The following is a 15112-nucleotide window of genomic DNA, read 5'->3' as shown; positions in this document are numbered from 1 at the left end:
CCAGTTTGTAAGAGGCATCAGTTCTGAGGGTGGTAATTGGAGGAGGCAGTGGTGGACCAGAGCCAGGGGGTCCTGGAGAGAAGGGGCCCAGAGGAGGTCAGCAGGAGTCCCTGACCCAGACTTCCTGCCTCCTAGACTTCCTACTGCCCTCATCCCACTCCTACTCTCTTCTGCCTTTTTTGGTCTCTTGCATCCCGTGGGGTAGACCGAGTGTGGCACCCGATCTCCAGCCTCTTCCCCCACATCTCCCCTTCTGACGACCCCTCCTTTTGCTCAGCTATGCCTCAGTTTACCTTCAGAGTCCTTTGATGGCCCTCTACTTTATGCACTTTCTCCTCAAGTCCTCCCCGACATGAGGAAATTGAGCAATGGGGACATTGAAGAAATAGGAATGGGGGTGAAGAGAGGGAATTTGGCTCATGTCACTGGTTCCAACCTTTGGCTACCATGGACCTTCCTTTTTCCATCCATTTTTCATCCCCGTATTTTGGCATTCTTTTTTCTCAAACTGGATTTACTGATAAATGACCTGCTTTTCCATTTTTTTTTTTTTAATTTAGTGAGAGGAGGGGAGGCAAAGACAGACTCCCTCATGTGCCCCAGGGCAAGTCCACCAGGGCGATGCTCTGCCCATTTGGTGCCCTTGCTCTGTTGCAACTGGAGCCATTTTTTAGGGCCTGAAGTGGAGGTCAGGGAGCCATCCTCAGCGCCAGGGGATAACTCACTTGAACCAATCAAGCCTTGGCTGCAGGAGGGGAAGAGAGAGAGAGAAGCAAGAAGGGGAGGGGTAGAGAAACAGATGGATGCTTCTTCTGTGTGCCCTGACCGGGAATCGAACCTGGGACTTCCACACGCCGGGCCAACACTCTACCACTGAGCCAAACGGCCAGGGCACCGTTTTAAAAAGTCATACAACACTTTCAGTCAGTGCTCTGGCTAGCATGGGTTAACTCGACTTACCATATATGAAAGTCTAGCCAAAAATAAAGATGTGTGTGTCTTAGCAGGTGGTAGTGCAATGGATAGAGCATCCACCTGGGATGCTGAGGACCCAGGTTCAAAACCCCAAGGTCTCCATTTTGAGCACGGGATCATAGACATGACCCCATGGTCACTGGCTTGAGTCCAAGGTCACTGGCTTCAGCAAGAGGTCACTGGCTCAGCTAGAGCCCCCCGGTCAAGGCACATATAAGAATCCATGAACAACTAAATGCTGCAACTATGAGTTGATGCTTCTCATCGCTCTCCCTTCTGTCTATCTTTGTCTCTGTCTCTCTTGCAAAAAAAAAAAAAGATATGTGATGTTTTAGCATGAGTGCTCTTATCTCAAGTAAAAGCAGATTTTTAAAAAACAACAAAAATAGGCTAGCAAACCTGACCTCACCATTTTAGGGGTCTCCAAGATGATGGGTTTCAGGGACGGGCTGGAGTTAGGAAAGCTTGCCAATCAACCGACAAGCAAACATGCACCCAGCGCCCCCGGTGTGCTTACCCTGACTTGGCATGGGGAGTGGGGCTAGGTGGGAAGATACTGAGACTTCTCCTTGGAAAGACCAGATAGGTGGAAAGATGGCAGAGATCACAAGGCAAAAGGTGCTACTGCTGGTAACTCCCAATAAGCACTCAAAGAGGAGAGATGGCCATAGCCTGGGTGGTGTAGAAGGGTGCCCCGGAGGAAGTCGGCTTTCAGCAATGGGTTCTGCACCAGCAAAGGGTGGGCTCTTTGTGGGAGGGCCTTCCCCCATAGCTCTTTCATTCTCACTCTGCAGACGTGGAGCAGATGGCCATTGACTGGTTGACGGGCAACTTCTACTTTGTGGATGACATTGATGACAGGATCTTTGTCTGCAACCGAAACGGAGACACATGTGTCACTTTGCTGGACCTGGAGCTCTACAATCCCAAGGGCATTGCGCTGGACCCTGCCATGGGGTAAGAGGGGCAGGCAGGGGCTCTGCCCTGAAAGTGGGGAAGCAGTGGAAGGGTGGCTGCCCAATGTCCAGAACCCTTGTAACACGCCGTCTGCCCATAGGAAAGTGTTTTTCACTGACTACGGGCAGATCCCAAAGGTGGAGCGCTGCGACATGGATGGGCAGAACCGCACCAAGCTGGTCGATAGCAAGATTGTGTTTCCTCATGGCATCACGCTGGACCTGGTCAGCCGCCTTGTCTACTGGGCTGATGCCTATCTGGACTACATTGAAGTGGTGGACTACGAGGGCAAGGGCCGGCAGACCATCATCCAGGGCATCCTGGTGAGGGTGCCTTCGCAGGGGAACCACTAGAGGAGGGCAGTAGGGGACCTCGGTGGCCCTGAACCCTCTGGGGGCCGAGGGGTGGTCATGGGTACTCTGGTGAAAGGACCGGACACAGCTTCCACCATGATGGGAATAGTCATGTGAAAGAACACCTTTTACTTCCTTTTTCTCAGTTGATCCCTACAACAACCCCTGGGAGATGATAGATAGATGACTCAGTTCCCTTTTGGCAGATGAAAATGGCAGGTTTCAGAGGTTAAGTGATTTGCCTGAGGCTACACACCTGAGAAACAGCACTCAAACCTAGTCTAAAAGCCTTGCCAGCTCAGAGAGGGCTCTCCATTCTGGGATAATTAGCACAACCAGCCATCTTGGATTGCCTGGGACTGTCCTGGTGTTAGCTCAGAAAGTCCCACGAACCAGTAAACCCATTAGTCTTGGACAAACTGGGATAGCTGGTTACCTTAGATAAGTTCTGTGGGCAGTGGGGGCTATTAAAGGGCTTGCTTGGAGCCAGTCTGTCCTCTCAGCTCTCTTAAAGCTGCACACTGGAGTTGGGCTGAGAACGGACAGAGTTCAGTTCCCAATTCCAATTTAGTCTGGAGTCCTGCTGTCATCTACTGTGTGCCTGATTCTAGGGGGGACGTGGTTCCTGTCCTCAAGGGGTTTGAGCAGAGTGAGTGGGGTAGTACACAAATCACCAGACAGTGCACAACAGCCAGAAAAATAGTGTGGAAGGAGAGACTGTCTCTTCAAAGAGATGCTCTGTGAAGGATGAGTGGGATTTTGACAAAGATCTTAAGAACAGGATTGTCCAGCTAGAGGACGAAGAGTAAAGCGTGGAGTTAGACAACTATGGGATGAATTTAGGAATGCAAACAATGGTGTTTGTATGGGGAGCTGAGGGGCTCTCCAGAAACAGACGGAGGATTTCTTTGTGTTGACAATTCCGGCCTGCCCATCTCAGATTGAGCATCTGTATGGCCTGACTGTATTTGAGAACTATCTCTACGCCACCAACTCGGACAATGCCAATGCCCAGCAGAAGACAAGCGTGATCCGCGTGAACCGCTTCAACAGCACTGACTACCAGGTTGTCACCCGTGTGGACAAGGGTGGTGCCCTCCACATCTATCACCAGCGGCGTCAGCCCCGAGGTGAGCAGGGCTCCTACAGCCCTTCCAGGGACCCTCCTGTGGGAACAAACCCCTAATTCTCTCATATAATGACTGCTTCTCCTAACCATCCACCCCAGACTATATGTCCTCTGGCTGCTCAGCTCCTCTGCCATCCCCTTCCTGCCCCTCAGCCTCCAGATCCCACTCCCAGAGAACCCTTTCCCCCTTCTGCTAAAGTCTAGAGGAGAAACACCTGGCTATGGGCAACAGTGTGACTCTCCCTGACCACAGCAGCCCCCACCTGAATGACTAGGTTGTGGTGAGGCAGTGGGGTTCCAGTCCTGTGGCTTCTAAGTCCTCAAATGGGACAGTAGGCACAAAGACCACAGCAGGAGGGAGTGTGGGAAGACTTCAGGAAGCCTTGTCAAGGCCTAGGCACAGACCCTGAGGGGTCCTGACTAGCCCTCCATCCTGCCCCTAGTGAGGAGCCACGCCTGTGAGAATGACCAGTATGGGAAGCCCGGTGGCTGCTCTGACATCTGCCTGCTGGCCAACAGCCACAAGGCCCGGACCTGCCGTTGCCGCTCCGGCTTCAGCCTGGGCAGTGATGGGAAGTCATGCAAGAGTGAGTAACAGGGCAGGGTGTGCATGCCTGCTGGGATGGGGTGGGAAGCTGTCCTTACCCTCCTCCTCATAGTCCTACCGCTTCTGTCTGAGATGCAGAGAGATGAAGGAACTTAACCAGTGTTACCATTAGTAAGGGGCAGTGACAGACCTGAACCCACATCTGAAAACAAGACTTTTCCCATTCTCCCACTCCAGCTCTATAGAAGGCTTTAAATTGGCCCCTTCCTTCTTTCTTCCCTCCCTCCCTTCCTCATCCGTCCCTCCCTTTTTTCCTTCTTCCTCCCTCCCTCTCTCCCTCCTTTCCTTCTTTCCTTCTTCCTTTCCTTCCTTCCACAAGTAAATAAAGAGCATATACTCCGTGTCTGGCACTGTCCTAAAATAAGAACTCAGCAATGAACAGGTAAATGTCATCTCTGTCCTCCAAGGGCATATAGTCTGTCAGGGGAGACAGGCAAACAAATAAATATAAAAAATTCAGGTGGTGGTAGGTGTTAGGAAGAAAATAAATGGAGAACAGAATTAGTGATGAAATGAAAGCTTCAGTTTAGATAGAGCCGTGGGGAGGGGGGGCTTCTCTGCAGAGATGAAATCTGAGCTGAGCAGTCTGTGAAGTGAGGCAGAGCGCCTGAAGAAGGGCGTTTCTGGCAGAGGGAGGCAGCCATGCCAAGGCTCTGAGGCCAGTGTCAGCTCGGCAACTTTGGAGCAAAGAAGTGACATTATTTAATTTAGATTTGTAAAAACATCATGCTGGCTGCTGGGTGGAGGACAGGCAGGAAACTAGTTCTATGATGTAGGCAAGAAGTGATGTGGCTTAGATTGGGATGATAGTGGAAGAAGTGAAAAGTGATCAGATTCCAACATATTTTGAAAGTGCTTTTTTCGGGCCACTAATTTCACTACTGAGCAGTACACTTAACTGAAAACAAGCTACTTGCTATCCTTGACCTATTTCCCACCCCTAGAAGACAGGTAAAACCCTCAGGGTGTTGTCCTCTAGGCCTTACATGTTTCTGTGTCTGTCCGTGTGACCCAGAGCCTTGCTGCCCCCACAGCCCCTGACCCAGTATAGCTGGGGCATGGTAGCCCCTTGGACCACTGCGTCCAGATGCCAGCCGGCGGTTGTGTGCATGCGTCTGTGTGTCTGACTTGGTGCCTCTGTCTGTGCCGGCCCTAGAGCCAGAACACGAGCTCTTCCTCGTGTACGGCAAGGGCCGGCCAGGAATCATCCGGGGAATGGATATGGGGGCCAAGGTCCCCGATGAGCACATGATCCCCATTGAGAACCTCATGAACCCACGGGCCCTGGACTTCCACGCTGAGACTGGTTTCATCTACTTTGCGGACACCACCAGTTACCTCATTGGCCGCCAGAAGATCGATGGCACTGAGCGGGAGACTATCTTGAAGGATGGTAAGGTCCTGGAAGCAGGAGCCGTCCGGAGAGGACTCCCAAGGGACGGCACCTGCCCGGGAGGGGAAGCTAGCTGGGCCTAGACGTCTCTTTCTCAGGGCACTCTTAGCATGGAGAGTCATCTACTGACTGGCTGGCTGGGCTGGTTGACATGGAGATGAGGGTACGACAGGTTGACCCCTGTGTGACCCCCTTCTTGGCAGAGTCGACAAGAGGCAGGAAGATGGATGGATTAGGCAGCATGGGCCATCTTTGCCAGCCCTTGGGAAAACTCAGGGTCTCAGCCAGTGGCTCTGAGCCCTGGCACTGGGGGTAACACAGCTCAGTAGAGGCCTGAGGCCTTGAATTGGAGCAAGCACATCAATACCCATGTGCACACACAGGGTCTGTGCAGCCAAAAGCTGCATTCTTATTTCCTGAGAAAATGCTGTCTTGTGAACTGAATCCAGTTTTTCCCTCTGAGCTATTCAGGCAGGTCAACAGTATGTTGTGTTCTGAATATCAGTCTGCAAGGAGGTCCCCAGCGTAGGGCTCCCTAACTAATCAATCTAGCTGATCCCAGTTACCACCCTTTGCCCTATTCCCCAAACTGACCATAGGTCAGAGAAACCTCAGCAGTCAGCAGTCCTGAGACTTTGGAGAAATCAAAAGTAACTCCTCATCAGGAAAAGATTGGGGTTCCCTATACCAGGGGAACTGCTATTTAAGGACACTGGAGATGAAACCTTTAACTAAGTGAAAAATCACTTCCTACTTTATTCATTTTGTCAGCTCAGGAATTTTAGGCTGGGGATGGTGTCATACTTGTGCCCAGAGCACATTGCTTCAGCTTTCAACACTAGTTCAGGCCCAGACAGAGAGTTCACATCCTCCGCGTAGCTGTGCTGGCTGTCATGTGCAGCTTTGAGAGGCTTTGTGCCTCAACACAGATAGGCATTACAAATGATCTTTCAGCTCCTTCCTTCAGCCTCCTGTCACTGTCTTGCCCATTGTCTTGGGCACAAAAGGCTCCCTACCCTCCCTACTGGCCAGGTTGCTCAAAGGCACATGCATCCTAAGAGTTGGAGGCAAGCAGTTTTGAGCTTCCTCTGTGGCGCTCTCCATTATGGCCCCTTCACTTCCTGCAGGCATCCACAATGTGGAGGGCGTGGCCGTGGACTGGATGGGGGACAATTTGTACTGGACGGATGATGGGCCCAAGAAGACCATCAGTGTGGCCAGGCTGGAGAAAGCTGCTCAGACCCGCAAGACCCTAATAGAGGGCAAAATGACACATCCCAGGGCAATTGTGGTGGATCCACTCAATGGGTGAGTCCTCCCAGGGCCTTGGGTTGGGTGGGCTGGGCACGCTGTGAGGTCTCAGAAGTGGCGGATGAGACAGAGAGTGAATAGGGGAGGGTTGCCTAGGTGGGATGCTTAAGCAAGAATGGGAAGCTAAAAGGAGAAGTGTCCCTGTCTTCAGCGCAGTGAGAGTGACACCTTAAACACATACATAGAAATCTTGTCCTGTCACGCCCAGCTCCGAGCCCTCAGCTGGCTGGCTCCCTTGCCCTTAAAGTGAGATCTACATTCTTTATCAGGCCTGGGGTCCTACAGGTCTGCCCACAGCTCTTTTGACCTCTTCTGCACCTTACTTCCTGTTCTTGGAAGTTTGTTCTCACTAGCCCCTGTCTGTGCCTCAAGCACACATTCCTGCTGTTCCTGCTTCAGGACTTCTGCTTTTGTAGTTCCTCTGCCTGGAATTCCCAGGTGCTTGCAGATCTAGCTCCTTCTCAGCATTCACATCTCAGCTCAAGCGCCAACTCCTCAGAAAGGCCTTCCTTCCCTGCTGCCTGGTCACTCCCCATGCCATCACTGCTTCGTGTTCTTCCTGGCTTTTATCATTCCTCAACGTGTGAGACCTTGTTGGTTGACTTATTTCTTATCCGTCTCCCTAGGTAGGACATGAGCTCCAGGAGGGCAGAAGCCTTGGCCACCTTGGTCCTTTTTGGGTCCCCAAGTGCCAGACTGTGCCTAACTTGCAGTAGGCACTTATCAACTATTTGTTGAATGGAGGAATGAATGAATGAAATGTCTGGGCCAGCGTTGAGCAGGGCAGAAAGACCCTTCTGAGGGGCTCTGGGACAACACAAATTAGATTGGAATCACAGGGAAGCTATTGATGGCAACAGTGGCTCATATGATGCTGACCAGTCGCTGCCCACAGGTGGATGTACTGGACGGACTGGGAGGAGGACCCCAAGGACAGTCGACGAGGGCGGCTAGAGAGGGCCTGGATGGATGGCTCACACCGAGACATCTTTGTCACCTCCAAGACAGTGCTGTGGCCCAATGGGCTGAGCCTGGACATCCCAGCCGGGCGCCTCTACTGGGTGGATGCCTTCTATGACCGTATCGAGACCATACTGCTCAATGGCACAGACCGGAAGGTAAGCAGGCATGCACCTGTGTGTGAGTGTTCATATGTGTGTCGCTATGTTATTTCTATGTGTGGATGAGGCTCTGTGTGTGTGAATGTGTGGGCACCTGTGTGTGGTTAAGACTGGGCTTCCTCTGTGTTTACCTGTGTCTCCATGGATGTGTACATCTGTGCGCTTATGTGCCTTATGTGCTGTGTTATTAGAGGATTGCCTGTAGTAGAGTATATCTGTGACTGGACTGTACATGTTGTCTGCACGCTTGACCACAGCTTGTCATTCCCAGCACACATTAGGGGGGCTTCCCTCTGGGCCGTTGCTCATGCAGTTCCTTCTGCCTCCACCCCAGCTCCCCTCACCTGGCACACTGCTTGGGGCCTCCTCCTCTAGGATGTTGTCTTCAGTCCCTTCTTCCACCCCGATTACCCTGTCCTTTTCATTTCTTAGTGCCTACCAGAGGTTGGCCTTAAATAAATCTGGGCAAATGTTTCTTGGATGAAGCAATGAATCCTGTCTGTGTGCTCAGTACTTTGTGTGTGGGGGCTATGTGTGTGTGGTGTGTGTGCACGTACGTGTTGGAGGGATATGAAAGGTGTGAATGGGCACAAGAGAAGACAGTGTGGACACGTTCGCCGTCAGCCTCCTGCTGGGTTCACGGTCAGGCACCTCACTCTGCAAAGCTGTCAGCCTCATGGGCCCCCAGGCTAATGGAGAAAACTAGACCCGCCCTGGGATACAGATAAATGAGGGTACAAAACAGTGACCTCTCTGGGCCTCTCTCAGTCCCCCTGTTTTTTGTCTCTAGCTCCTTAGTAACCTCCTCTTCATTCTTAGATTGTGTATGAGGGTCCTGAGCTGAACCATGCCTTTGGCCTCTGTCACCACGGCAACTACCTCTTCTGGACCGAGTACCGGAGTGGCAGTGTTTACCGCTTGGAACGGGGCACAGGAGGTGCCTCCCCCACTGTGACCCTTCTGCGCAGTGAGCGGCCCCCCATCTTTGAGATCCGCATGTATGATGCCCAGCAGCAGCAAGGTACCCCTTGGGGCTGACACTGGTGATGGGGTGGGATCTGGATAGGGGGGTAAAGGCACTCCCCCCTGGGATCCTAGGCTCTCAAAAAGAGGGGTGGCCAACTCTTCCCCTTTGAGTGAGACCTAGATTCCTTATCAGGCCAGGGTCTGTGGTCCTACGGGGAATACCGCAGCTTGTTTGACCTCATCTGAATCTTACTTTCTGCCCTTCCTTCCCCATCGCCCTCCCTGCCCCATGCCTGCATCTCCTCTTCTTCAACATGCTCATGGTCCACTCGATGTTGCGTCCCTTTCTGTCTTCACTTTAATGTGTCTCCTCCCCTATTTTCTCGTTTCCCTCCATCCCCTATTCTCCCCCTTCTCCCCAACCGCTCCCTGTGGCCCTCCTTTACAGTGGGTACCAACAAATGCCGGGTGAACAACGGTGGCTGTAGCAGCCTGTGCCTGGCCACCCCTGGGAGTCGCCAGTGTGCCTGCGCTGAAGACCAGGTGTTGGACACAGACGGTGTCACTTGCTTAGGTACGAGGGTCCCAGATGGGGTGGGAGGCACAGAAGCAGACCCCAACAGGAGGAGGCCATGGGGTCCAATGAGAGATGAAGGAGGCAAAGAGGGCCCTCTCGGGGCAACAGGAGGTGAGGGATGAGGCGAGAGAAGGCTCTGGGGACCAGGAGCGAGGCATGAGAGGGGTGTAAGAGGGCACAAAGATGAAGGAAGGCCCTGGCCTGTTGGCTCAGCGGTAGAGCGTCGGCCTGGCGTGCAGGGGACCCGGGTTCGATTCCCGGCCAGGGCACACAGGAGAAGCGCCCATTTGCTTCTCCACCCCCCCCCCCTCCTTCCTCTCTCTCTCTTCCCCTCCTGCAGCCAAGGCTCCATTGGAGCAAAGATGGCCCGGGCGCTGGGGATGGCTCCTTGGCCTCTGCCCCAGGCGCTAGAGTGGCTCTGGTAGCGGCAGAGCGATGCCCCGGAGGGGCAGAGCATCGCCCCTTGGTGGGCGGAGCGTCGCCCCTGGTGGGCGTGCTGGGTGGATCCCGGTCGGGCGCATGCGGGAGTCTGTCTGACTGTCTCTCCCCGTTTCCAGCTTCATAAAAATACAAAAAAAAAAAAAAAAAAAAAGATGAAGGGAAACTGAGTGATGAGCAGGACAACTACAAAAAGAAGAAAATATTCTTCTCTTACATTTATTTTCCCATTGTAAAATACTAATATAACAGTAGTTCTAAGTATCAGAAATTAGAGAAGGAAAAAAAAAGCCCAAATTCTACCAGCTGTATGGTAAACCTTTGTGGTAAATTCAATACCATCCTTTTTTTGTTGGGTGAGTTATATGGTTTGGTTTTCACTTAAACCATATGAGTTATATGGTTTGTACTAGGCATAGCTGTACTCATACTGTACATAAAATACCTTCTTTCGTTGGAGTTCATATGTGTCATGGCATTTTCTGTGTTATTCTTGTATATTTTAAGTGGCCTCATTTTTAAAAATAAAAATAGATTGTGCTCCTTACAAAAGTAAGTAAAGAAACATTATAGAAAATAGAAGGAAAAGTACAAGTCACTCCAAATGCCACCACCCATTGATACTATTGTTACCATTTGGGAGACCATCCTCCCAAACATTTTTTTGTGTATTTACTTTTCTTTTCTTTCTTTTTTTCTTGTGAGAGATAGAGAGAGGGGGCAGATAGGGACAAACAGGAAGAGAGAGAGATGAGAAGCATCAATTCTTTGTTGCGGCTCCTTAGTTGTTCATTGATTGCTTTCTCATATGTGCCTTGACCGCGGGCCTTCAGCAGACCGAGTAAACCCTTGCTCAAGCCAGTGACCTTGGGTCCAAGCCAGCGACCTTGGGCTCAAGCCAGCGACCTTGGGCTCAAGCCAACGACCATGGGGTCATGTTTATGGTCCCATGCTCCAGCCGGCGACCTCAGGGTTTTGAACCTGGGTCCTCTGCATCTCAGGCCAATGCTTTACCCACTGTGCCACTGCCTGGTCAGGCACATTTATCTTTCTTAAATGGAACCATGCTGCAGTGCTGTTCTATTTCCTGCTTTTGTCACTTGACAGTATGTCATGAATAGGTAAGCAGAATTTTTAATGGCCAAAATAGATTTCAAATTTAGGGAAAGTTCCATAATTTACTTAACCATTTCTCTACTGTTGGATGTTCAGGTCATTTCCACTTTTTTGTTGTAATCACAGCCAATATTTACTGAGCACAGACTATGTACTAGGCACAGTTATAAGCACTTCCCATGTAGTGACTTATTTATTCCTTAAAATATTCCTGTAGGAAAGATCATTTTATTATCCCCAATTTACAGATAAAGAAATGAGACCGAAAGTTAGAGCAGGCATATGAACTCAGGAAGTCTGACCCAGATACTGTTTCTCAATCACCCACTCTGCTATTTCACACACCTTCATGCCTTCCCATGTTCTGGGTGGGTTCCTTACAATAGAATCTCAGAAGTGCAAATGGGTCAGTGGGGCCTTCGTGCACAGCTGAGATTGAGTGACCAGGCAGGTAGAGGGCAAGAGCATTGGCGGAGAGAGGAACTCAGTGGCCAGGGTAATGGAAAGATAGTCTGCATGGACATAGAAATCCACAGGAATTAAAACAAGAGTGATTTTGGAAAAAGTGACTCTGAGCCGGGATCTAAAAGCCCTTAAGAATGACAGGGAGGGGCCTGGAGGCCTATAGAAATACGGGTTGGGATGGTCTGATAACACAAAAGTCAACATGGACCTTTCAGAAAGGAGAGAGGGAGAATGGTTGGGAAGCAGTAGCAAGAAGCGAGGTGGACACCTCCAGGCCCAGGGACCCCTGGGCTCTGGGAGAGAAAATGGCCATCCACGGGGCCCAGGGGAAGGTTTCTGGAATAGAGTGGAGATGAGAGATGGGGCAGAAAGGGGATACCCAGAGTTGTAAGGTCTAGAGCAGGGGTCCCCAAACTTTTTACACAGGGGGCCAGTTCACTGTCCCTCAGACTGTTGGAGGGCCGGACTATAAAAAAAAACTATGAACAAATCTCTATGCACACTGCACATATCTTATTTTAAAGTAAAAAAACAAAACGGGAACAAATACAATATTTAAAATAAAGAACAAGTAAATTTAAATCAACAAACTGACCACTATTTCAATGGGAACTATGCTCCTCTCACTGACCACCAATGAAAGAGGTGCTCCTTCTGGGAGTGTGGCGGGGGCCGGAAAAATGGCCTCAGGGGGCCGCATGTGGACCGCGGGCTGTAGTTTGGGGACCCCTGGTCTAGAGACAGGGTCTGACGTGGGAGGCCTGGGCTTCTTGAGATGGCTGATCCAAAAACAAAGGACATGGCCTGACCTGTAGTAGCACAGTGGATAAAGCATCGACGTGGGATGCTGATGTCACCAAAAACAAAGGACACAATGGTTTTACTTCTAACCTCCCAAAGTGGACTGTGGCCATGAGTGCGAGTGCTGGGGGACAGGAGCCAGAGCCTGCAGAGTACTGGGGTCTGTTTTCACTCTTGCTGGTGAAGTGGATACGTCTGTGAAGAAAGACCAGGGCAAGGCCCTGAAGGTCTCAGAGACACCTTCCAAGGAGCAGTTTGTAGAGATGGCAGGGAGGGTGAGGAGCGGTCTGCTCAGTGGGCGCAGAAGTACGGGGGCTCTGTGCTCTCTTAGAAGCTGGTTATTCTCAGGCCACTCTCAAGTACAGGGCATGTTAGAGTAGACATCATCCTGTGGCTTGCCATAGAGTTGCAGTTTTCATCCAGATAATTTATTCATGAAGAATTACGCACTAGGAAGAATTACCCTGTGTATCATTTTTAAATAATAATAAAAAGCAAAGTACAGGGGTTAGCATGTGACCAATGATCTGGGTCTGACTTTCCGCTTCACACACTTACGGTGCCCACAGCGAACCCATCCTACGTGCCTCCGCCCCAGTGCCAGCCAGGAGAGTTTGCCTGTGCCAACAGCCGGTGCATCCAGGAGCGCTGGAAGTGTGACGGCGACAACGACTGCCTGGACAACAGTGATGAGGCCCCAGCCCTCTGCCGTGAGTCACCCGACCTCTCTGCTGGGCGGCGGCCTTCAGGGCAGCTGATGGAACTGGGGGGCTGGAACTGCACCCTCTCAGTGACCTCTGACCTGTCCCCTCTCCAGATCAGCACACCTGCCCCTCAGACCGTTTCAAGTGCAAGAACAACAGGTGCATTCCTAACCGCTGGCTCTGTGACGGGGACAATGACTGTGGGAACAGTGAAGATGAGTCCAACGCCACTTGTTCAGGTGTGGAACAGAGGGTGGATCACACCAGGCACCTCTCAGTCAAGGAGGCAAGGTGGCAGGGGGCCAGGCTGGGCAAGACAGAGGGGTCTCGGGAAAGAAAAGTGCGGGCATTGGGCAGAGAGGGTGGAGAGGGGTGCTGTCCCCTTACCCTGAAGGAAAAGGTTGGCTGGGAGGACCAAGCCTGCAAGGGACAGAGCACAGCTTTAGGGGGAGGTAAGAGCCAGGCGGGGCAGATCTTCTCGAAGGAGACCAGAGGCCCCTCGGAAGATGAGGTGATGTAGCCACTGTGAAACCCCATAGGTGGTTCTGAAATTCTTTAAGAAAAAATGGCTTTGAAACCCTTGGAAAGACTTCTTCTTTCACAGAGAATAATAGGAAAGGAAAAGAAAATTAAGAAAGGGGACAGGACTATGAACAGTCACACCCATTCCCATCTTCAGCTCGCACCTGCCCACCCAACCAGTTCTCCTGTGCCAGTGGCCGCTGCATCCCCATCTCCTGGACGTGTGATCTGGATGATGACTGTGGGGACCGCTCTGATGAGTCAGCCTCCTGTGGTAAGAGGGACAGCAGGAAGGCCAGGCTGGCATGAAGGAGGTCACCCATGAGACCATCCCCGGGTTGGGAAGGCTAGAAAGATGCTGCAAGTTAGTTCTATGTGGTCTTGAACAAGTTACTTCATCTTGATGGCCTCTGTGTTTCATCTGCAAAGCAGGGATCATGATAGCGCCCTTATTACAGCATTGGCGTGGGGGTTCAGTGAGACTGTGCATGGGAAACATAACGCAGGACCCATGTTTGGTGACTGCTAGCTTTAAAAGAGTATGCTTAGAGCCTGACCAGGCAGTGGCGCAGTAGATAGAGAGTCGGACTGGGATGCAGAGGACCCAGGTTCGAGACCCTGAGGTCACCAGCTTGAGCGCGGGCTCATCTGGTTTGAGCAAAGCTCACCAGCTTGGACCCAAGGTCGCTGGCTCGAGCAAGGGGTTACTCGGTCTGCTGAAGGCCCACGGTCAAGGCACATATGAGAAAGCAATCAATGAACAACTAAGGTGCCGCAGCAAAAAACTGATGATTGATGCTTCTCATCTCTTCGTTCCTGTCTGTCCCTCTCTCTGACTCTCTCTCTCTCTGTCTCTCAAAAAAAAAAAAAGAGGATGCTTAGAGAGAGGTGGGGAAATGGCAGAGTTTCAGGCGGCAGCATTGCTGCTTAGTCTTCTCTCCCCTGTCTGGCCGCGCTTAGAGCTACTCATTACAAGAGGGACCCTGCACCTACCTGCTGGGTGCTATGATGCTGTATAATCTTGAGGGCCCTACTCAGCTACGCTTTCTCCCTGACAGCCTATCCCACCTGCTTCCCCCTGACTCAGTTTACCTGCAACAATGGCAGATGCATCAACATCAATTGGCGATGTGACAATGGTAAGAGCTCCACCTGACCGGACCCCCAGGAAAGCTAGAAGCTGCATCCAGGCCCTGGGGGAATCAGGCCCAGGGGGTTTTAGAATCAAACCAGGGCCCCCTTTCAGTTCACTAAAGCCACACTGGTTGGCTGGGAGAGAGGAGGAGGAGCCGTAAATGCTGCAGGGGAACCAAGATGAGTGTGAGGGGTACCCTGCCCATTGCCTGTCTGCATTGTTTCTCCCTAGGCAGGGCCTGAGCTGTCTCTTTCTGGGCGAAGGCTCAGGGGCGGGGGGGGGGGGGTAAGCAAAAAAGGCTGGGATGGGGGGCAGAGCAACGAGAACTCAGTGCCCAACTTCCTTCTTCCTGCAAACCCCATCTCCTGAAGTCCCTGGCACACCCTCCAGGCTCCTGCTCCCAGAGCCCACCTGGCGGTCAGTCACGGACCAGGTGGTATCAGCCCTTAGCCACAAGGGCCAGTGGATCATCGTGTGTGTGCCATCCCAGGGCTTGGCGGTGTCTGTGTAGTGTTGTGACGTGTTGCACCAGTGGCTCCAGC

General features: G+C 51.8%; 1 protein-coding gene across 1 annotated transcript in view; it reads left to right on the top strand.

Annotated features, from left to right (window-relative positions):
* Positions 1-15112, top strand: part of LRP1 (LDL receptor related protein 1) — an 81349-nt gene that overhangs the window by 24108 nt on the left and 42129 nt on the right. The window contains exons 7-19 of the mRNA XM_066369449.1: positions 1770-1932; positions 2033-2255; positions 3226-3415; positions 3858-4001; positions 5178-5414; positions 6542-6722; positions 7621-7843; positions 8666-8867; positions 9261-9386; positions 12779-12919; positions 13027-13152; positions 13593-13709; positions 14494-14574. Of these exons, the coding sequence (XP_066225546.1) occupies positions 1770-1932; positions 2033-2255; positions 3226-3415; positions 3858-4001; positions 5178-5414; positions 6542-6722; positions 7621-7843; positions 8666-8867; positions 9261-9386; positions 12779-12919; positions 13027-13152; positions 13593-13709; positions 14494-14574 (2154 nt within the window). The remainder of the gene's footprint in view (positions 1-1769; positions 1933-2032; positions 2256-3225; positions 3416-3857; positions 4002-5177; positions 5415-6541; positions 6723-7620; positions 7844-8665; positions 8868-9260; positions 9387-12778; positions 12920-13026; positions 13153-13592; positions 13710-14493; positions 14575-15112) is intronic.

This window comes from Saccopteryx leptura, chromosome 2 (genome assembly GCF_036850995.1).
Source record: "Saccopteryx leptura isolate mSacLep1 chromosome 2, mSacLep1_pri_phased_curated, whole genome shotgun sequence".
NCBI classification, from domain to species: domain Eukaryota; kingdom Metazoa; phylum Chordata; class Mammalia; order Chiroptera; family Emballonuridae; genus Saccopteryx; species Saccopteryx leptura.
The sequence above is the reverse complement of the archived record's forward strand: the minus strand, read 5'-3'. Positions and strand labels throughout refer to the sequence as shown.